Here is a 21009-nt window from a genome sequence, read left to right as displayed (position 1 = left end):
CTCTGCTGCAGGTTTCTAAGTTCCATCAAGAAGCCGTTTAAACTCTGCTATCCCAGACCTGCCCCTGGCAGCCTGTTCCAGGCACTCACAACTCTGTGCAAAATAAAAACTTCTCACCACTCTCCCCCCCCACCCGAACATCTCCCATAAATGTTTCCCTTCCCTCCGGAAGCAATCGTCCTCCAGTATGCAACATTTCTACCCCAGGGAAAAGATTCGGACTGCCCATTGACGCTTCTCATCCTGGTGAATCTCAGGTCCAGAGGAAGTTAGCCCGACCTCTCCCCATAACTTGCATCCGCAGATCCAGGCCACATCCTGTTGAATCCCTTTAGTGCCTGTACCATACCTGTAATAACGCGACCAGAAACTGCACAGACTTCCAAGGAAGACCTGACCAAAGGTTAGTATAGCTGCAACATGAATTGGTGAGGTGCAGAAAGGGACTCGTGAGTGCGTGCAGTTCATTTGCAAGTCAAACTGATTCCAAAGGGTCCAGGTATGACCTGACGGAGACTTGGGGTGAGGTTGATGGAGGTTCGCAGTGGGAGAGAGGGGTCTGAACCTCAGCAGTTCACCCACTAACCTGGATTTGGACGGGCTGTAACATGCGAGCGTGCTGGAGAAACTCAGCAGGTCACGCAGGAAGGAAAGGTGGAGGAGGAAGATTTGGACAGGGTGGGGTTGGAGAGACGTGGGGGACAAAAGCTGGAACCGGAGAAGCAAAAGGGCAAGTTGGACCTGATTTAGGGAAGAAAGGGGAGGGGTGGAGGAAGGAATGAGTGAATCCACTGGGTCATGTATTTTTGGAGTGGAAATTTGCTCCCACCTAATCTGGCCAATTGGGATTTCTTACCCAGCTCATACTGGGGACAGGGGCATCGCTAACAGAATTGGCATTTATTGGCATGAAATTCGTCGTTTTGCTGCAGCGTCACAGGGTAAACATTCGAATAAACCACCGTACAACTATAAATAGAAAAAGAGGAAGTGAGGCCGTGTCTGGGGTTCATTGTTTAGGAATCTGATGGCGGAGGGGAAGAAGCTGCCCTTATGCCGCTGGGTTCTCATCAGGCTCCTGAACCCCCTCCCCGATGGGAGCAGAGTGAAGAGGGCACGGCCTGGCTGGATGGTGGTCCTTGCGGATAGAGGCTGCTTTTTTAAGACACCATCTCTTGTCCTCGATGGAATGAAGACTGGTGCCTGATGTTGTAGGCTGTTAACAACCCCCTGGAGTTTTTTCCTGTCCTGAGTGTTGGCACCTTCTTACCAGGCAGTGATGCAACGGCCAGAATGCTCTCCATGTGACACCTGTAGAAATTTACGAATCTTCAGTGCCAGACAATCTCATCAAACTCCTTCGCAAAGTACAGCCACTGGTGACCCTTCTTCATGATTGCATCAATGTGATTGCTCCAGGAGATGTTGCCACCCAGGAATTTGAAGTTCTTGACCCTCTCCACTGCCGAACCCATGATGAGGACTGGGTCATGTTTCCCGGACTCCCTCCTGAAGTCCCCAGTCATCTCCTTGGTTTTGCTGACGTTGAGCGCAAGGTTGTTGGCGCGAACCACTTGACAAATTGATCCATCTTCCTCCTGGATGCTTCCTCCTGGACACTTCCTCCTCGCTGTCTATGATTCTGCCAATGACCGTGGTGTCATCGGCAAACTTGCAGACGGCTTTGGAATTGGAATAAATGTGAAAGCAACAATCTCTGCTTGGGATGTAACAGCATTTATTGTCCAAACTTGCCAACTGATCCAGGATAGGGAGAGGGGAGGATGTGAGATGGGAGGGTCATTGGGCAGAACACCTTGCATCCCTGTACGTTGGACGTTGAGGACCAGAGCAAGATGCCGAGATAATTTTGGGAGGTGGGACTGGCTGTAGACGAGCCAACCCCGGATCCAGCCGCTGGTGTAAAAATACCCCACGAGTCATGGGCCCCCATTTCTGTGATCATGTGTCTCCAACCCGAGTCCCACCACCCCCTCCTGCCAGTTCCACCATCCCCTCCTGCCAGTCCGCAGTGCATCACGTGGACCCAGAGGCCTCAGAGGCTGCCAAAAATTCAGACACAGGGAAGGAGCCATTACCCATAGTCCTCCTCTTTCCTGCCATCCCAGTTCCCTTCAGTGATGTTAGCTGGTCCAGCTAATCAACATGCAGATATCCACACAATATTCTGGCTGTAAATGGAGTGGTTCTTAACACAGCAGCAAAATTTTAAATTGGGTCCATATCCCACAGTGGGCAGCAGAAGTTTCTACGAATGGTGTCAACTATTTCAGCGATGAAACCGCAGTTCCCGAAATTGTCATGTTTTCAACTGCAAGTCAAAAAAACTTTCTTCAGTAAATTGCCTGAAATTGAGGCAAGCACTTCCAGGGCAGAGAGAGCAGGGCTCAGTGTATCTCCCACCACACCATCCTGTCCTACACTCCCTCCCTCCACACCGTCCCGTCCCACACTCCCCCCTCCTGTTCTACACTCCCTCACTCAAGACCATCCTGTCCCACACTCCCTCCCTCCACATCGTCCCGTCCAACACTCCCTCCCTCCACGATGTCCTGTCCCACACTCTCTCCCTCCACACCATCCCGTCCCACTCTCTCTCCCTCCGCACCACCCCATCCCACATTCCCTCCCTCTGCACCGTCCTGTACTATACTCCTTCCCTCCAACCGTCCCAACACATCTTCCAGCCCTCTGCACCGTCCCGTCACACACTCCCTCCCTCCTTACCATCCCGTCACACATTCCCTCCCTCCGCACTGTCCTGACACACACTCCCTAGCTCTGCACCATCCAGTCCCACACTCTCTCCCTCCGCACCATCCCATTTCACACTCACTCCCTCTGCACCATCCTGTCCCTCCGCACCGCCTTGTCCCACACTCCCACCGCACCACCCTGTCCCACACTCCCTCCGCACCGCCCTGTCTCACACTCCCTCCGCACTGCCCTGTCCCATACTCTCTCCCTCTGCACTGACCTGTCCCACACTCCCTCCCTCCGCACCATCCCGTCACACAATCTCTCCCTCTGCACCGACCCGTCACCACTCCAGGAGTCAGATAGAGTAAATCTTTCTCCACATTGTCCCATCACACATTTCCTCCCCTCCTTCCCTCAATCCTGTCTGGTTTGGGTGGCTTGTGGTCAGCAAGCCTTCTCCCACTGCCCCACCCTCAGGACTCACACTCCGCTTCAGCAGGAACTGGCTGGCGTTTTGCAGGTTCCAGTTAAATTCCTGTAGGATTTGCTGACATTCCTCCTGGTTCATTTGGCTCATGTTGTAGAGGTGTTGGACCTGGTGGAGGGGAGGGATGGCGAGAGGTGAACTGGCAGCAAAGACCAACCCCTTTTCACTGACCCTGCTGCCCTCTGCAATGGGGATCACTGAGCCAATGGCGGCCACCTACCCACTGCCATATCTGCCTCTCGCCATCTTGGGGCCTGAGAGAGGGAAGGGTGAGGGTCTCTCAGCTCACTCCGCACGCTCTCCTATAGGCAATTCCTTCCCTACCTACCCAACACTCCCTCCCAATCCTTCAAAAGCCTCCCCCCACCCTCAGCCAGAGCCCACCCTGTTCCCACTCAGAGCCACCCCACAGACATTTCCTCCCCTCCTCCCCATTCAGCCCCTGAATGGGCATTTCCACCAATCACAGGGACTCCCAACCAATGCCTCCTTAACTAATCGAAAATGCCAATGTCGTGCCCACCTACGCCAAAGCCCTGCTCAATCCCCCAGGGCCCCTTCCCCCAATGGCCTCAATCAACCCATACATGATGACCCATTTCCCACAACAACCTCACCCATACAATGCCCCCAGTCATGGCCTTCACCCTCCATTACATGCCCCTTCCTCACTCAATTCCCCTTCTTCCCCACCCAACCTCCCCTTCCCAACCCAACCTCCTCTTCCCCACCCAACACCCCCTCTTCCCCACCCAACACCCCCTCTTCCCCACCCAACACCCCCTCTTCCCCACCCAACACCCCCTCTTCCCCACCCAACCACTCGCTTCCCCACCCAACACCCCCTCTTCCCCACCCAACACCCCCTCTTCCCCACCCAACACCCCCTCTTCCCCACCCAACCACTCGCTTCCCCACCCAATAACCCCTCTTTCCCACCCAACCACTCTCTTCCCCACCCAACCTCTCCTTTACTTCATCCCTCTTCCTCACTCAACCTCCCTCTTCCCCACACAACCACCTCCCTCCTCCACACAACTACTCTTTCCCGCCCAACCTCCTTCTTCCCCACCCAACACCCCCTCCTCCTCACCCAACACCCTCTCTTCCCCACACAAAACCCCCTCTTCCCTACCCAATCCTTCACTTCTCCACCCAACCACCCTCTTCCCCACCCAACCTTGCACTTCCCCACCCCTTGTACAGCCACCCACCCATTGCCCCAGCCAACCTGCCTCTGACCTTTAGGTGCTGGATAGCCTTCTGTGTATCGAGGTGGGTGATTTGCAGAGCCTCCTGGCATTCCTCTGTGGTGACTCCGTGCACTGCTTCCTGCACCTACCACAGAAATGACTGTCACTCCACTGCACACACACAGTTATAGGAGTCACTGGCATCGGCAACTAGTGCCCCCACCATGCCCTTCTCTAGCTCAGGGAGTGGGGGTGGGCAAGAGCGTCCCTCAGTGAACACCCAAACCTCTTCTACAGCCACTTCCTTCCCTACCCAATACCCTCCCTTCCAAACATCTCCCCCACTCAGCCAGACCACTCACCCCAGAGACCACCCTAGAGGCACTTCCTTTCCCTCCCTCTCTTATCAGCCTACCTATTATTTCCTCTCAATTCAGCCCCAAACTCAGGCCAGTCCCGACCTTCTCTCCACTCTATTCTGATACTAATGGACATTGAAGGGCTGCCATTGGTGAAGGCCTGGACTAACCATTCTGATTGGATGTTGGAAGACAAAATTGGTGAAGACCTGGACTGACCATTCTGATTGGACATTGGAAGACCAACATTGGTGAATACCTGGACTAACCATTCTGATTGGATGTTGGAAGACAAAATTGGTGAAGACCTGGACTGACCATTCTGATTGGACATTGGAAGACCAACATTGGTGAATACCTGGACTGACCATTCTGATTGGACATTGGAAGACCAAATTGGTGAAGATCTGGACTGAGCATTCTGATTGGACATTGGAGGACCAACATTGGTGAAGACCTGGACTGACCATTCTGATTGGATGTTGGAAGACCAACATTGGTGAAGACCTGGACTGACCATTCTGATTGGACATTGGAGGACCAACATTCGTGAAGACCTGGACTGATCATTCTGATTGGACATTGGAGGACCAACATTGGTGAAGACCTGGACTGACCATTCTGATTGGATGTTGGAAGACCAACATTGGTGAAGACCTGGACTGACCATTCTGATTGGACATTGGAGGACCAACATTGGTGAAGACCTGGACTGACCATTCTGATTGGATGTTGGAAGACCAACATTGGTGAAGACCTGGACTGAGCATTCTGATTGGACATTGGAGGACCAACATTGGTGAAGACCTGGACTGATCATTCTGATTGTACATTGGAAGACCAAATTGGTGAAGACCTGGACTGACCATTCTGATTGGACGTTGGAAGACCAAATTGGTGAAGATCTGGACTGACCATTCTGATTGGACATTGGAGACCAACATTGATGAAGACCTGGACTGACCATTCTGATTGTACATTGGAAGACCAAATTGGTGAAGACCTGGACTGACCATTCTGATTGGACATTGGAAGACCAAATTGGTAATGTGCTGAATCCCCTCCCTGACCTCAGTACATCATCAAGGCCATCACGAAAAAGTGGGCCAATCTGGTTTTCTTGATACAGAGCTTCAGCAGCCTCTTTCCAGTGGATTTTACAGATCTCGCCAACCCACGGACCACAGCAGACGAATCAGTTCTTGTTGGGTGAGACCCATCCCCCTCGCACCGCCTCCCTGCCCAATGTTCCGTGAGAACGTACACGTTTAATTTTGCTCTGCAGACTGGGGTTTCTCCCCTGCCGGTTTTGGGCTGCCTCCGTAAGGGTGGGTTGCAACTCCTCGGAGAGGCTCTTGCTCAGGTAATTGCCCTTGGCGCCTCGGGGTCTACCTTGCTGCTCCATCGGCCTGTTGCCCCTTGAGTCCTGGTGCTGCGATCGTCCAGCTGCCTCCTGCTCCTGTGGCCAGTGCAGCGACCAGCAATTGGGCCTCTGCTGGGGCGCTCGGAGGCGCATCTTTGTCACTGCGGGGACCACATCCTCGGCCTCTGCGGCCCAGCGTCGCTCATTCCTCTGGCCTTGCTTAGGCCTCTGGCTCTCCTGGGTTCTGGCGGACCCATTGGCTGCAGCCTGCTCGCTGATACACCTCAGGCGGTCCTTGGAGGCAGTTCTGGGGTAGCGTTCTGGGCCATGGGCACCCCCGCATAGCTGTTCTGTGTTGTCGATGTTCGAATCAAGGCTGCGGGAAAGGCCTGGGGGCAAAGGGCAAAGGCAAGGTCTAGTCAGGGGTATGGTCCAGAGGGGGAAGGAGGGAGTGAAAGGAGAAGGGGGAGAGAGAGGGGGGTTAGAGTGGGGAGAGGGGAGGGGAGAGAAGGGAAGGGAGAGAGAGGGTGAGGAGAGAGGGAGGGGAAAGATGGATGGGAAAGAGGGTAGGGGAGAGAGAGACATGCCATGATCATCTCAGCAACATGCCAGCCCGCAGCACCATTCTCTCACGCCCACTGACCCGACATCCTTAGCAGCTGAATGGGATTCCGAGTGTCCGCCAGGTTAATGCCAAGTTTCCTGTGGGAATGGAGACACCAGTCAGTGTATTCTGGGTTATCCCTGTGCCCTGGGGAGGGGTGTGGGTGCGGATTCACGGTCGGAGGGAGGCTGGTATGGGATGGAAACGATCTTTGGAATCCCACGAGGCCGTGGGACAGGTCTGTTGGAGGGAAGCATTTACTGTGGTTGGGAAGCTGCTGAAGTCGATTGTCAGAATATCTAGAGGAGGCCTAGGGGTCTCCGTGCTCTGCCCTGATCTGGCGTGGACCAGGACTCACTCGTTCTTCTTCTCTGGGATGCCCCAGGAACGGCGGGGGTCGATGTCCAAGTGCCCAGCGTGGACGAAAGTGCTCCTCAGGGGCAAGCTGATGAGTGACCCTGGGCGGCTGGTGCTGGAAGCCACATGGCTCTTCGGGAACAGACCCACTTGTAACGTTTTCCTGTTCTGTCCTCGCCAGAACACCAGCTCAGGCCTACACAATGAGGGGGGGAGAAAGAGCGTGAGGCCATGGAGCAGGTGGGACCTTGTGTCCTGGTGGACGTCAACAGGCCAGTCCCCACCCCATGCACACAGGCCCTCAAGCCTGCCCCACCCTAGAACGACCACAGACCCTTCAGCTCATCAATCACATGGCCAATCTAACCTATCATATCAGCTCACGTCCCTCCACACACAGATCCAGCACGGTAACAGGCCCTTCCGGCCCATGAGCCTGCACCGCCCAATTTACACCTACAACCCCCTGTGCAGTTTGAATGGTGGGAGGAAATCGGAGCACCCGGGGGGAAAACACACGCAGACACAGGGAGAGCGTACAAACTCCCTACAGACAGCACGGGATTTGAACCCCAGTCCTGATCGCTGGCACTGGAACAGCGTATGCTGACCACTATGCCAACCGTGTCACCAGTCCTCCTTGGAGCAATGGAGGATGAGGGGTGACCTGATCGAGGTGTAGAGACAACAAGAGGCATTGATCATGTGGATGGCCGGAGGCTGAAATGGCCAATGAGGAGGTGTAGTTTTAAGGTGTTTGGGAGTAAGTATGTGGGGTTGGTGGGGGGGGGGGGGTGGGTGCAGGGAATGCACTGCTGGTAACGGTGGTGGAGCAGGGACAACAGGACAATTAGTCAGGTATGTGGAACTGAGGAAAATGGAGGATAATGCAGTGGGGAAATTCGAGGCCAGTGGTTCGTGACCTTTTTTCCCCATTGATGTACCACCTTAATCCTCTAACAAGCACAGAACACCTCTGGCATCTGAGCGCAGCAAGTTCTGGACTTGCAGTCCGAGGCCCCTCTGTCCATCAGAGTTCCTCGGGGTCCTACCTTTCACTGTGAATTGTTCCCTTGCCCCTGACCTCATTAAATCCAACACCAAGTTCTCCCTGTGAACTGGTGCATTTCCGGTTTTCTCTCACCTTCAAAAAACTCACGGGGTTAGTAGGTTAATCTGTCACACGGAAGGACTGTTACCGTGATAGGTTTGGTTTCTATATTAAACCTCTCTGCGGCCAAGAAGACCCATGATCTGTGGTCCTCCAAGAAAAGAGATTCCTCCTCATCTCTGCCACCACTTCGGGGCTGTACAGTTACTGTGGAGGTCAGCACAATGCCGTTACGGCGCCAGCGTAAGGGGTTCGAATCCCATGCTGTCTGTGAGTAGTTTGTATGTTCTCCCCATGTCTGTGTGGGTTTTCCCTGGGGGCTCTGGTTTCCTCCCACTGTTCAAAATGTACCGGGGGTTGTAGGTCAATCAGGCGTAACATGTGGGCCGGAAGGGCTTGTTGCTGTGATGTATGTAAATTAAAACGGGTGAGCTCTTTGTTCAGAACCAGTGTCCCCTGGTTCTAGGTTCCCCCTGGACTCAGCCTGCAGTTTGTCAGTCCCCACCTTCATCCAGGACCAGGTCACATTCATCATCACCTCTCAGTCCCCCACCCCCCCACCTTACCCTCTGCCACCCTTCCCCCAACTTACTGCCCATCCCCCCACCTTACCGTCTGTCCCCCTCCCTCTCCCACGTTCCCTCCCTCCCCCTTCCAATCAATCCCCCCTTCCCCTCCTCCTGCTCCCTCCCTCCCCTCACCCTTCCACCCTTACTGTCCATCCCCCCTCCCCCCTCCTTACCGCCCGTCGATCACCGTGATGATGTCATTGATGTGCATCTTCAGCTTGCCCGCCTCGCTGAAGTCCTGAAGTGATTTAACCTCCAACGGCCGGACCTGAGGAAGGAAACAGAAGAACAATCCCTGGGGGAGACAGGGGCGGGGGAGGGGTTCGTTCCATTGAGCGCCCTCATTCTGTCCGCTGTAGACCTATCAGTGGCCGACCACTTCAACCCCACAACCTTCCCACACCGACACGGCCACGGCCTCACGCACTGCCAAACCGGGGCTTCCCGCAAACTGGAGGAACCACGGTCAGCCCAATGCTGTTACAGCACCAGCGAGCGGGACAGGGGATCGAATCCCATGCTGTCTGTAAGGAGTTTGTACATTCTCCCTGTGTCTACATGGGTTTTCCCCGTGGACTCCGGTTTCCTCCCACTGTTCGAAACATACCGGGGGTTGTAGATGCATTGGGGGCACAGACCCGTGGGTTGGAAGGGCCTGTTACCGCGTTGTACAGCCAAATTGTTTACAATTTGGGGACTCTCCAACCCGACGGCATTACCTCCTGTCTTCGTTAACCTCCTCCCCCAGTCTCTCTCTTACCCTACCCCTCTCTCTCCTTTCCTTCCCTCCGCCCCATTCCCTTCTCGATGACCCACGCCCTCTCCCGTCAACGCACGTCTGTCTCTGTTCACCCACTGCCCCTCTCTGCACTGCACTTCCCCCACGTCATCTCCACTCACTGGATCCACGTGCCTTTCCAACTGCTCCCCTGGGGAAAGGGGGGTGAGGTCAAACCCCACCCCCCCCCCCACACCGCATGAAGGCCCGCGACCCTCACCTCTCACAGTGTGGAGGAGTGGGTGTGGGCGGGAAGGGAAGGATGGTACCTCCTTGATCAGCGGCTGGAGTGAACTGAAGGTAGGACGGTCCTCGGGAGCAGCTGACCAGCAGCACAGGGCCAGGTTGTAGATGTTGGTCGGACAGTCGGCTGGTTGCTCCAACCGCCTGCCCTCCCGATCAATCAGCGTCAGTATCTGGAGGCACAGCAGCACAGTCGGTTAAACCATCAAAGTCTTCTGGACCCAGAACCACTGCAGCACAGAACCAGGCCTGTCCAGTCTGTGCTGAACTATTAAACCGACAGAGCTGCACTCAGTCCATGCCCTCTGGGCCTGTCTAAATTCTTCTCAAACGTTAAAACTGAGCCCACATTCACCACTTACGCTCATTCCCCACCCCCACCACTCTCTGTGTGAAAAAGTTGCCCCGAAACGTTTTCCCTGTCACACTTTACCCACGTCCTCTGGTTTGTATCTCACCGACCCTCAGTGGATAAAATCTGCCTACATTTACTTGGTCTGTCCCCCTCATAATTTTAAATACCTCGATCAAATCTCCCCTCATTAAAATTAAATACATTAAAATCAGATTTATCAGATCAGTGGTGAAGAGCTGGGAACTTTCGTACATTCAACATGGTCTTGAGATGAAGTAAAGACCCTTCTGACTGGAATTAGGAGATTCTTCAGAACAAATTACAGGAATACAATTTCCTCAAAATCCAGAATTATTTTTATAGGTAACATTATAGGGTTAAGACCCAACGAAACACTGGATGGAATTTGTTAGACACAGCGATGGAGTGGGGGGGGAGGGATAGTTTGGATCGATGGAGTAGGAGGAAGTGACAGTTCTGTTCCCTTTGAGAAAGTTACACATTTTTTTTCCTTAAATTATATTTTTACAAGCTTAGTGCCCGTATCTACTAAAAATAGAATAAAATTTTAAATATTTTTAGATTTCTAAATGTTCTTCGTAACCTCAAAGACCTGCAGGGAATGTGATGGGTTTCAACACTTTCAGCAGTCCGTCCTCATTCATTCTCTCCGTCCTCATTCATTCTCTCCGTCCTCATTCATTCTCTCCGTCCTCATTCATTCTCTCCGTCCTCATTCATTCTCTCCGTCCTCATTCATTCTCTCCGTCCTCATTCATTCTCTCCGTCCTCATTCATTCTCTCCGTCCTCATTCATTCTCTCCGTCCTCATTCATTCTCTCCGTCCTCATTCATTCTCTCCGTCCTCATTCATTCTCTCCGTCCTCATTCATTCTCTCCGTCCTCATTCATTCTCTCCGTCCTCATTCATTCTCTCCGTCCTCATTCATTCTCTCCGTCCTCATTCATTCTCTCCGTCCTCATTCATTCTCTCCGTCCTCATTCATTCTCTCCGTCCTCATTCATTCTCTCCGTCCTCATTCATTCTCTCCGTCCTCATTCATTCTCTCCGTCCTCATTCATTCTCTCCGTCCTCATTCATTCTCTCCGTCCTCATTCATTCTCTCCGTCCTCATTCATTCTCTCCGTCCTCATTCATTCTCTCCGTCCTCATTCATTCTCTCCATTCTCATTCATTCTCTCCGTCCTCATTCATTCTCTCCATTCTCTCCCCGTTCACATTCATTCTCTCCGTCCTCATTCATTCTCTCCATTCTCTCCCCGTTCACATTCATTCTCTCCATCCTCATTCATTCTCTCCATTCTCATTCATTCTTTCCATTCTCATTCATTCTCACCATTCTCTCCCCATTCACATTCATTCTCTTCCAGTGCTCATCTGTTCTCTCCCCGTTCACATTCGTTTTCTCCCAGTTCTCATTCGTTCTCTCAGTTCTCATTAATTCTCTCTTGTTCTCATCTGTTCTCTCCCCGTTCTCATCCGTTCTCTTCACTCTCATCTATTCTCCCCATTCATTTCCTGTTCTCATCCATTTTCATTCATTCTCTCCCCATTCTCATCCGTCCTCCCCATTCTCTTCCCATTCTCCTCCGTTCTCTCCCCGTTCTCACCTCATTCTTATCCGTTTTCTCCCCATTCTCATCCGTTCTGCCCATTCTCTCCCCATTCTCATCCGTTCTCTTCCAGTGCTCATCTGTTCTCATCAGAGTTGGGATATCATCATGTATTGGATATTAAAAACATTATTACATCTATATTTTTACATTTATTTGAATGCACGGTTAAACATTTTAAATCAAAAATCTTCCTTCATTCTCTACGCTCCAGGGAATATCCTCTCCCAATGCCCTCTCCCCACAAATCGCACCCTCTCCGCCACTCTCTGCCTCCCTCCACACCGCCTCTCCCCCCCTTTGCTCCCCCCAAGCACCCTACGCCCCTCCTCTCCCCTAATAGCTCCGTCTTGCCCCATCTCCCCCTCCTTGCTGCTGCTCTCTGCCTGCCTCCACACCCCCCTTCCCCCTCACTCCTTCTTCCCCTCTCTCCCTCACTGCTTCCCCCTCCCTGCACTCTACGCCCCTCCTCGCTGCTCTCCCCCTCTTTGCTCCCTCCACACCCTTCTTTATGCTCTCCACCCCCTCCCTCTGCCCTCTGTCTCTCCTCGCTCCCTCCACCCCCTTCCAAGTAATCTCACCTCTCGCCCATACAGGCCCATCCATGGCTCCTCGCAGTACGAGAACAGCTCCCATAACACCACCCCATACATCCAGACGTCGGACGCGTGGGAGAAGGTTCCAGACTTCAGGCTTTCCGGAGCGCACCTGTAAGAAAGTTGTGGGGTGGGTGAGACCGTGGTAAAGTCACCTGACGTGCGGTCACTCCCCTCCATGGGGGCTGATATTCACAGGGTCAAGGGCAGGGTTGGGGTCACAGATGGGATCATAGGTTGGGGTCGGGGCAGGGATTGGAGACGGCCTTTGGGTCAGTTTGAGGGTAGGGGTTGGGATGAAGTCAGGTGCCAAGGTTGAGGTCAGGGTTGGGGTTTGGAGCTACTGCCCTTGGTCACAGTAAACAGACACACACACACTCGCGCGCAGACACGTACGTGCAACACATGTGCACCCAGTCACACACACATAATCACACTCAATCATGGACGTGCAAACATACATGGGCATAGACTCACACACACCCCAGCCCTCCCCGTGAACCTCACCATGCGAAGGGCACCTTGCGCCGTGCCTGCATCACGTAGTGGTCAGCGTGGCCCAGCGAGCGGGTGAGGCCGAAGTCAGCGATCTTCACCAGCTCCTCGGTGGCCAGCAGGATGTTGCGGGCGGCCAGGTCGCGGTGAATGAAATGGCTCTTCTCCAGGTAGGCCATGCCGTCACACACCTGGACCGCATACAGCCACAGCAGGTGTAGGGGGAAGCATGCATTTCGACCACGCAGGAGGTCATACACGGACCCCAGGGGTGCCAACTCTGTCACCTGTCCCACAGCGCAGAGCATTAGGGAATGGTCTACTGTCCACCCCCCTCCCCACGGGAAGTGGCTGAGCTCACCAACATCTTTCTGTCCCTTCTCCCGCTACCCTTCTTCCCCTGCCCCTACCTCCCCTCCTCCCCAGCCCCTACCTCCCTCCGTCCTCTCCCTGCCCTTTCCCCCCTCCTCTCCTCCTGCTGCCCCTTCTTCCCTCCTCTCCTCCTCCTTTGCCCCTTCCCTCCTCTCCTCCTCTCCTACCCCTTCCTCTCCTCCTCCTGCCCCTCCCTTCTCCCCTGCCCCTTTCTCCCTCCTCCACCACCCCTGCCTCTCCTCCTCCTCTGCCCCTTCCTCCCTCCTCTCCTCCTCCCCCTGCCCAATCCCCCTCCTCTCTGCCCTTTCCCTCCTCTCCTCCTCCCTTACCCCTTCCTCTCCTCCTCCTGCCCCTTCTCCTCCTCTTCCCCTGCCCATCCCTCCCTCCTCTCCTCCCCTGCCCCTTCCTCCCTCCTCTCCTCCCCTGCCCCTTCCTCCCTCCTCTCCTCCTCCCCAGCCCCTACCTCCCTCCTCTTCTCCTCCCCAGCCCCTACCTCCCTCCTCTCCTCCACCCCTGCCCCTCCCTCCCTCCTCTCCTCCTCCTGCCCCTTCCTCTCTACTCCTCCCCTGCCCCTTCCTCCCTCCTCTCCTCCTCCCCAGCCCAACCTCCTTCCTCTCCTCCACCCCTGCCCCTCCCTCCTCTTTGCCCCTTCTTCCCTCCTCTCCTCCTCCCCCTCCCTCCCTCTCCTCCTCCTGCCCCTTCTTCCCTCCTCTCCTCCAAATCTCAAAGAAAAATTTACACCTTCAATGTAGAGGGAGCTTCACTCAGTGACTGATCCCGGGAGTATGTGATGGGTTGGTGTAGAGGCAACTTCACTCTGTGTCTGACCCTGGGAGTGTGTGATGGGACTGTGTGGAAGGAGCTTCACTCTGTGTCTGATCCCAGGAGTGTGTGATGGGAGAGTGGGGAGGGAGCTTCACTCTGTGTTCGACCCTGGGAATGTGTGACTAGACAGTGCAGAAGGAGTTTCACTCTGTGTCTGATCCTGGGAGTGTGTGACGGGACGTTGCGGAAGGAGCTTCACTCTGTGTCTGACCCCGGGAGTGTGTGATGGGACAGTGTGGAAGGAGCTTCACTATGTGTCTGACACCGGGAGTATGTGATGGGACGGTGCGGAAGGAGCTTCACTCTGTGTCTGATCCTGGAAGTGTGTGATGGGACAGTGTGGAGGGAGCTTCACTCTGTGTCCAATCCCAGGAGTGTGTGATGTGATAATGTAGAAGGAGCTTCACTTTGTGTCTGATCCCGCGAGTGTGTGACGGGACAGTGTGGAAGGAGCTTCGCTCTGTGTCTGACCCTGGAAGTGTGTGATGGGACAGTGTGGAGGGAGCTTCACTCTATTTCTGACCCTGACAGTATGTGATGTGATGGTGTGGAAGGAGCTTCACTCTGGGGCCGACTCTGGGAATGTGTGATGGGACGAAGTGGAGGGAGCTTCAATCTATGTCTGATCCGTGGCTTCCATCATCTAGAAGCCAGTTTCCTGGCCAAAATCCAGGAGTAATTCCTAACCCAAGCCAGACCAAGAAGCAAGTCACAGTGCTGGACGCAGCCCTCCCTCCCCTATCCCTGTGGCCTTCCACACTGGCCTGGGCTGGCCTAGAAAGCTGATCCAGGGTGCGAGGCGAGGGTTGTGGAGTTTGGGGTGAAAGGCAAGGGTCAGCCACACTAGGAGGTGTTGGAAGGTGGCTGCGGATCCGGGGCAGGGCACGTGGATGGAGCTGGAACTCACCATCTTCATGGGGTGTGTGAGGATGACCCCGTACAGCTGGATGAGGTGGGGGTGGTTGAGGGCATACATGGCATTGACCTCCTGCAGGAAGTCTTCCATGGTATCTGTCTCGCTGGAGATGTCCGGCCTCAAGCACTTGACAGCCACGTTCAACTGAAAGGCAGAGGCCATGGGTCAACCAGAGGCAAGGGTCCAATCGGAAGGTAGCTGCAGGCAGCCCCTGACCCTCTCCGAAGGGAGGGGGAGAGAGAAAGGGGAGAGAGAGCCGGGGAGAGGGGGAGGGTGAAGGAGGGGGTGGGGGATGAAGGGTTTGGTGTGGGGGGTGAGGGGTTTGGTGTGGGATGGGGGGGGAAGGGGGAGTGTGAGGGAGGGTGAGAAGGGGAGGGTGATGGAGGTGGAGGGGAGAGGGGGAGGAGAGAGGGGGAGGAGAGAGAGTGAGGGATGGGGAGAGGGAGTGATGAGGTGAGCAGTGTGGAGAAGGTGGGGCGAGGGGTTTTGACTCACCACACGACCACTTGGCAGCCTCCACTCCCCCCGCCTCACCACACCGAAGGAGCCGTTCCCCAGACGCTCGTGCAGGACCAGGTCTCGGTCATTGATCAGACACTTCAGGGCAAAGTCCGACTCTGGGGCCGAGGGAGCGAGCCCCCCCATGTACGATGGCTCCTCGTAGTAATCCCCACTCCTGCTGCTGAACATCTGTCAGGCCAAAGTAACGGCTGGGTTAAGGAGCTGAGTGGCCACAACCCTGGACCCACCAGCATCTTAGAGGAAAGGGCCACAGTTTTAAATAATTATCTGATAGCAAAAAGACCAGCATTTATTACCCATCTCCAATTTCCACTCATGGCAGTGAGCCAACTTCTTGTTGCCTCTTCTGCCTTCTCTGCCCCTTGAAGACATTAACAAGTCTCCCCTATCACAGATACTTATCGCCATCTTCCCTACCACCTTTGGTGTCACATGGTCTGAATCTTGTTTTTAGTCCTGGACCCGTAACCATCTCTTTCTCTCCCGATCTCCAAAGCGTTTCCAGCTTTAGTTCAGATTTTCAGCGTCTGCAGTCGGGGAGGGAGACCAGAGAAAATTAGCAGGGAGGGTCCATCTTTGAGTGAAACTGGACTGGTCAGGTGGAACAGATGCTTTCTGTGTCACAAGGGAGTGGGATCTCCTGAGAAGGGAGAGATTGTTACATTTCAACCTACCGCAGGGTAACAGGCCCTCTAGCCCATGAACCCATGTTTCCCAATCACCCCCGATTAATCTACACTCACTCGGTGGGAGGAAACCGGAGCCTCTGGGGAAATTCCTTACAGAGAGTGCCGGGTGAACCTTGGCAGGTGTTGAGTTTTGGCAGTGTTTGTGTCGAAGAGATTCTTTTGGAAGATTGTTCGTGAATCTGTTGGCAGAGCTAGGACTTTTCTCTTTGGAGGGACGCAGAGGTGGATAAGTTTGTGAGGGGATTGGATGGGCTGGGGAGCCAGTCCTGGGCGGGTGTAGCAAATACAGAACTTATCAGTTTAAGCTCTTCTTTCTTTGGCTTGGCTTCGCGGACGAAGATTTATGGAGGGGGTAAAAAGTCCACGTCAGCTGCAGGCTCGTTTGTGGCTGACAAGTCCGATGTGGGACAGGCAGACACGATTGCAGCGGTTGCAAGGGAAAATTGGTTGGTTGGGGTTGGGTGTTGGGTTTTTCCTCCTTTGCCTTTTGTCAGTGAGCTGGGAGGGAAACGTCAGGAGTGAGGTTTTTTTACAGAGTGTTGGGGGCCTGGAATGCCTCGCCCGGGATGGAAGAGTAGGGGCGTCTAAGAGACCCTCCGACAGGCTCATGGATGGAAGAGAAGTGGAGGGTTACGGGGTTACGGGTGTAAGGGTTAGAGTTTTGAGTGGTTAATATGGGTCAGCACAATATCGTGGGCTGAAAAGCCTGCACTGCACTGCTCCATCCCGATAACAGCGATAACGTGGTGAAGTACTTTGACTAGTTTGGCGAAGAATGGAGGAGGAAATGGTTCATCCCTCCTCGTCCTATGAAAGAATTCTGAAACCAGGCCAGGGATGGTGTTGTGGTGGGGTTGGGGGGTGGGGGTGGGTGGGGTGTAAACAGGTCCCATCACAAGCCAAAGGTATGATTGACACGAGGCCCACTGTCACTGACTGGAACAGGAGCTCACGTGTCACAGGGAGGGAAACAGGCCCTTCCGCCCAACCTGCCCATGTGACCAAAATATCCCAGCATCACTGGTCCCACCTCTCCCCACATCCCTCTAAACCTGTCCTATCTACAGATCCATCCAAGTATCCCACCCACATTGGTCCCACCTGTCTGTCCCCCCCCTCTCCCTGTCTTATCCATAGATCCATCTAAATGTCCCACCCACACTGATCCTACCTGCCTGTGCCCCCTCTCCTCACATCCCTCTAAACCTGTCATCCACGGATCCATCCAAATATCCCACCCCCACTGGTCCCACCTGCCCACTTCCCTCTAAACCTGTCTTATCCACAGATCCATCCAAATTATCCACCCCCACTGGTCCCACCTGCCCACTTCCCTCTAAACCTATCACCCATGGATCTAGTCCAAACATTACAATAGCACCTGCCTCAGTCCAGTTGCCGGGATTGGAGACCATGCCTCATGAGGAGAGGGTGAGTGAATTTGGTCTTTTCTCCTTGGAACGACGGACGATGAAGGGCAACCTGATTGAGGTGTACAAGATGATGAGGCATGTGGATGGCCAGAGGCTTTATTCCCGGGGTCTGAAACGGTCAACATGAGGGGGTGTAGTTTTAAGATGCCTGGGAGTAAGTATTGGGGTGGGGGGTATGTTCTTCACACAGAGATGGGTAGGTGCAGGGAATGTGCTGCCGGTAAGGGTGGTGGAGGCAGAGACGATAGGGTCTTTTAAGAGACCATTAGACAGGTTCATGGAACTGTAAAATAGAGGGTTGTACAGTAGGGAAATTCGAGACAGTTGTTAAAGTGGGTTATTGGGTCAGCACTAGCACTGTGGGCTGAAGGGCCTGGTCTGTGCTGCAGATTTCTATGTTTTTTCAACCACCCCCTCCGGGAGCCTGTTCCACACACCCACAACCCTCTGTGCAAAAATCATTCCCCCTCAGGTTCCTGTTAAATTCCCCCCCCCCCCCACCACCTTAAACCCGTGTCCTCTGGTGACCGATTCCCCTGCTCTGGGTGAAAGACCCGATCTGTTCCTCCCGTGATTCTGTCCATGTCTGTGAGATCACCCCTCATCCGCCTGTGCCCCAGCCTGCTCCCCCTCTCCCTGTAGCTCAGGCCCCCCGAGTCCTGGCAACATCCTCACCAATCGGGATCTCGCTGTGTCCAGTATCTAAAATGGTGGCACATCATGCAATCGGGATCTCGCTGTGTCTAAAATGGTGGCACATCGTGCATTGGCAATCTCACGGAATTAGACAGAACAGAGACAGGCCCTTTGGCTAAAACTCTCCATGCTGGTTACTACCTGAGCTCGCCCCATTGGGCTCTATTCAAGATTTAATTTCTGGTTACGTAATAAAGACAGTGTTACACAAAATCTGTTTACGGCAGACGGATTCGCCATCAGCAAAAATTGCCCGGCGTCTCTTACAGACAGAGAAAGAGAAGCAAAAGAGAGTCCCCGTATCCGTGGATTTGCCTCCAGCGCTCCCACAGCCAACCATCGGCAGCCTCAAGCAACCAGCCGAGGAAAATAAATAAGTAAAACACACAGGTTTAACTTGGCGTGCCCCACCGTTAGTTCGCCAATCACACAATGTGCAATTTGAAAATACACTCATCGACCATCTATGAATCCCTGGAGCTGCTGGATAGCAGGTGTTTACTGTTATTGTCCTTACCTCCACCATTTCCTCTTGTTCCACAGACCCACCAGCCCTCTGGGTGGAAAAGCTGCCCTTCAGGTCCCCTTTGAAATCTCCCCTCCCAGATGCTTTGGCCTTGCCTTCGAGTTTTTGATGCCCTAATCCTAATTGATGCCCTTTTATCCTGACCGTGGGAAATGTCCTCGTCACATCGACTCTGTCCAGGCCTTTCAGCGTTCAAACGCCTCAATGAGGTTCCCCCCTCATCCTTCTGTCCTCCAATGTGAACAGTCCAGGAGCCAAAAATAATTCCTCATTTACTAACCCTTTCATTGCTGGAATCATTCTAGTAAACTTTCTCTGAACTCTCTCCAACGCCAGCATGTCCTTTCTCAAATACGGCCCCCAGAACTGTACCCCATTCTCCAGGCGGGGTCTCACCCAGTCCCCACAGACCCCTGCTCTGATCTCCCAACCCTCTAGATACGACGTCAACACTGCATTTGCCTCCTTCACCACTGACTCAACTTGGAGGTTTACCTTCAGGGTGTCGTGTCCCTTTGCACGTCAGAATTTTGAATTTTCTCCCCATCCAAATAATATTCTGCCTGATTGTTTCTCCTACTGAAGTGCACTTCCAAATGTTGTATTCCATTTGCAAACTCTTTCCCCGTTCTCCTCATCGATCATCATGAACCTTTTCTGCACCCTTTCCCTTGTGCAACTGGGTGCCCTGAGCTGCACCCTGCCCTCCTGTCTGATCTGCAGAGGTTTGCAGCCCCACACTTTACCTTGAACATCCAGGATTTGGGCCGTCCCATTGCCCGCCTACGCTTGACAGCTTCGAACAGGCGCCGGTGCCCTGTGGGAGAGGCAGGAAAGTTACCGTGAGCACAGCCCGACCAACGCAGAAGGCAATTCCATCCAATCACCTCTCTGACGGCCGGGGTGGCCCATCACAGTGGTGGGGAGATTGGACAGAATCGATTTGGTCTTTGTCAGAGACTGAAGAGTTTTGATTTGTGTTCTCTCTGTGCAAGTCAACCCGCAGTTCAGTATAGCAGGTGGTGTCATAACTGTACAGGGCATGGTGTCGCAGTAAGTCAAAGAGGACAGAGGGTAGTTTGGCTGAGACAAAATGAAGGGCATGGGGTTGCTGAGACAAAATGCAGGGCATGGTGTTTTTTGAGAGAGGCAGAGTGAGAGAGAGTGGGAGAGTATGGAGCAGGGAGGGAGAGGGAGGAGGGAGAGGGAGAAGGAGGGAGTGTGAGGGTGAGAGAGAAGGAGGGAGGGTGAGGGAGGGAGAGTGAGTAAGGGAGTGAGGGAGAGGGAGAGCAAGGGAGAGGGAGAGCAGGAAAGAAAGGATGTGAGAGAGGGGGAGAGAGAGAGAGAGAGTGAAGAAAATGAAAACCTCTCTCCGATAGAAAGCTGTTGAGCCCAATATATTTTTTATCTTAGAGACTCAGCACGGGAGGAGGCCCTTCTGGCCCATGAACCCATGTCGCCCAATTTCATCCGTGTGACTAATTAACCCACAAACCCCGTACGCCTTTGAGGAAACCAGACAACCGGGAGAAAACCCACACAGGCATGGGAGAATGTACAAACTCCTTACAGACAGCATGGGATTCAAACCCAGGTCTCTGGCACTGTAACAATGTTGCGCAAACCACTACGCTGACCATCAATACAGAGGGACATCAAAATGACCAAGACGATCACTGGGATCTCCCTTTCCTCTACTGACGACATTCACCAGGAGAGTTGCTTAAATCAGGCTCAGAGAATTATCGAGGCCCCTTTCCATCCAGGGCACAGGATCTTTGACCCACTACCAACAGGAAGGAGGTACAGGAGCATCAACATCAGGGCGGCCAGGCTGAGGAACAGCTTTTTCCCGCAGCTTGTGAGATTGATTAATGGTTATCTTGTAAATGGGTTATTAATGAAATGAGTAAATTATTCCAAAATATTTGTACATATTTATTTTAAATTATATCTATATTATAAGTGATAATCGAGTGTGTGCGCTTGTGTGCATGTGCACATGTGAATGTGTGTGTGGGTGTGTCTGAGCTTGAGGGCACATGAGTGTGTGTGTGTGTGCGCGCGCGCATATGCGCATATATGTGAACACTGTGTGTCTGTGTGGGCATGCATGTGAGCGTGTGCGTGTGTGTGTGCACATGCATGTGAGTGTGTGTGTGAG

The 21009-nt window shown here is 53.6% G+C and overlaps 1 protein-coding gene and 1 long non-coding RNA gene across 5 annotated transcripts in view; one reads left to right on the top strand and one right to left on the bottom strand.

The window, feature by feature from the left end:
• Positions 1–199: 199 nt before the first annotated feature.
• Positions 200–20772, top strand: LOC138754881 (uncharacterized). Its single transcript, XR_011351952.1, has 2 exons — positions 200–403; positions 20259–20772. It is a non-coding gene; the product is annotated as an uncharacterized lncRNA (long non-coding RNA).
• LOC138754874 (activated CDC42 kinase 1-like) overlaps positions 1722–21009 on the bottom strand; it is a 37614-nt gene continuing 18326 nt past the window's right edge. For 2 of the 4 annotated variants that reach the window (XM_069919807.1, XM_069919808.1), the window contains exons 4-16: positions 19592–19662; positions 15475–15669; positions 14971–15123; positions 12879–13153; positions 12357–12483; positions 9812–9958; positions 8938–9032; positions 7086–7280; positions 6767–6825; positions 6025–6512; positions 4451–4546; positions 3206–3316; positions 1722–2332 (exon numbers count right to left, since the gene is read on the bottom strand). In XM_069919807.1, the coding sequence (XP_069775908.1) occupies positions 2321–2332; positions 3206–3316; positions 4451–4546; positions 6025–6512; positions 6767–6825; positions 7086–7280; positions 8938–9032; positions 9812–9958; positions 12357–12483; positions 12879–13153; positions 14971–15123; positions 15475–15669; positions 19592–19662 (2024 nt within the window). In that variant the 3' untranslated portion in view covers positions 1722–2320. The remainder of the gene's footprint in view (positions 2333–3205; positions 3317–4450; positions 4547–6024; positions 6513–6766; positions 6826–7085; positions 7281–8937; positions 9033–9811; positions 9959–12356; positions 12484–12878; positions 13154–14970; positions 15124–15474; positions 15670–19591; positions 19663–21009) is intronic. The other 2 variants (XM_069919810.1, XM_069919809.1) reach the window with 2 other exon arrangements.

The sequence above is a fragment of the Narcine bancroftii genome, chromosome 2 (genome assembly GCF_036971445.1).
Source record: "Narcine bancroftii isolate sNarBan1 chromosome 2, sNarBan1.hap1, whole genome shotgun sequence".
Lineage (NCBI taxonomy): Eukaryota > Metazoa > Chordata > Chondrichthyes > Torpediniformes > Narcinidae > Narcine > Narcine bancroftii.
The sequence above is the reverse complement of the archived record's forward strand: the minus strand, read 5'-3'. Positions and strand labels throughout refer to the sequence as shown.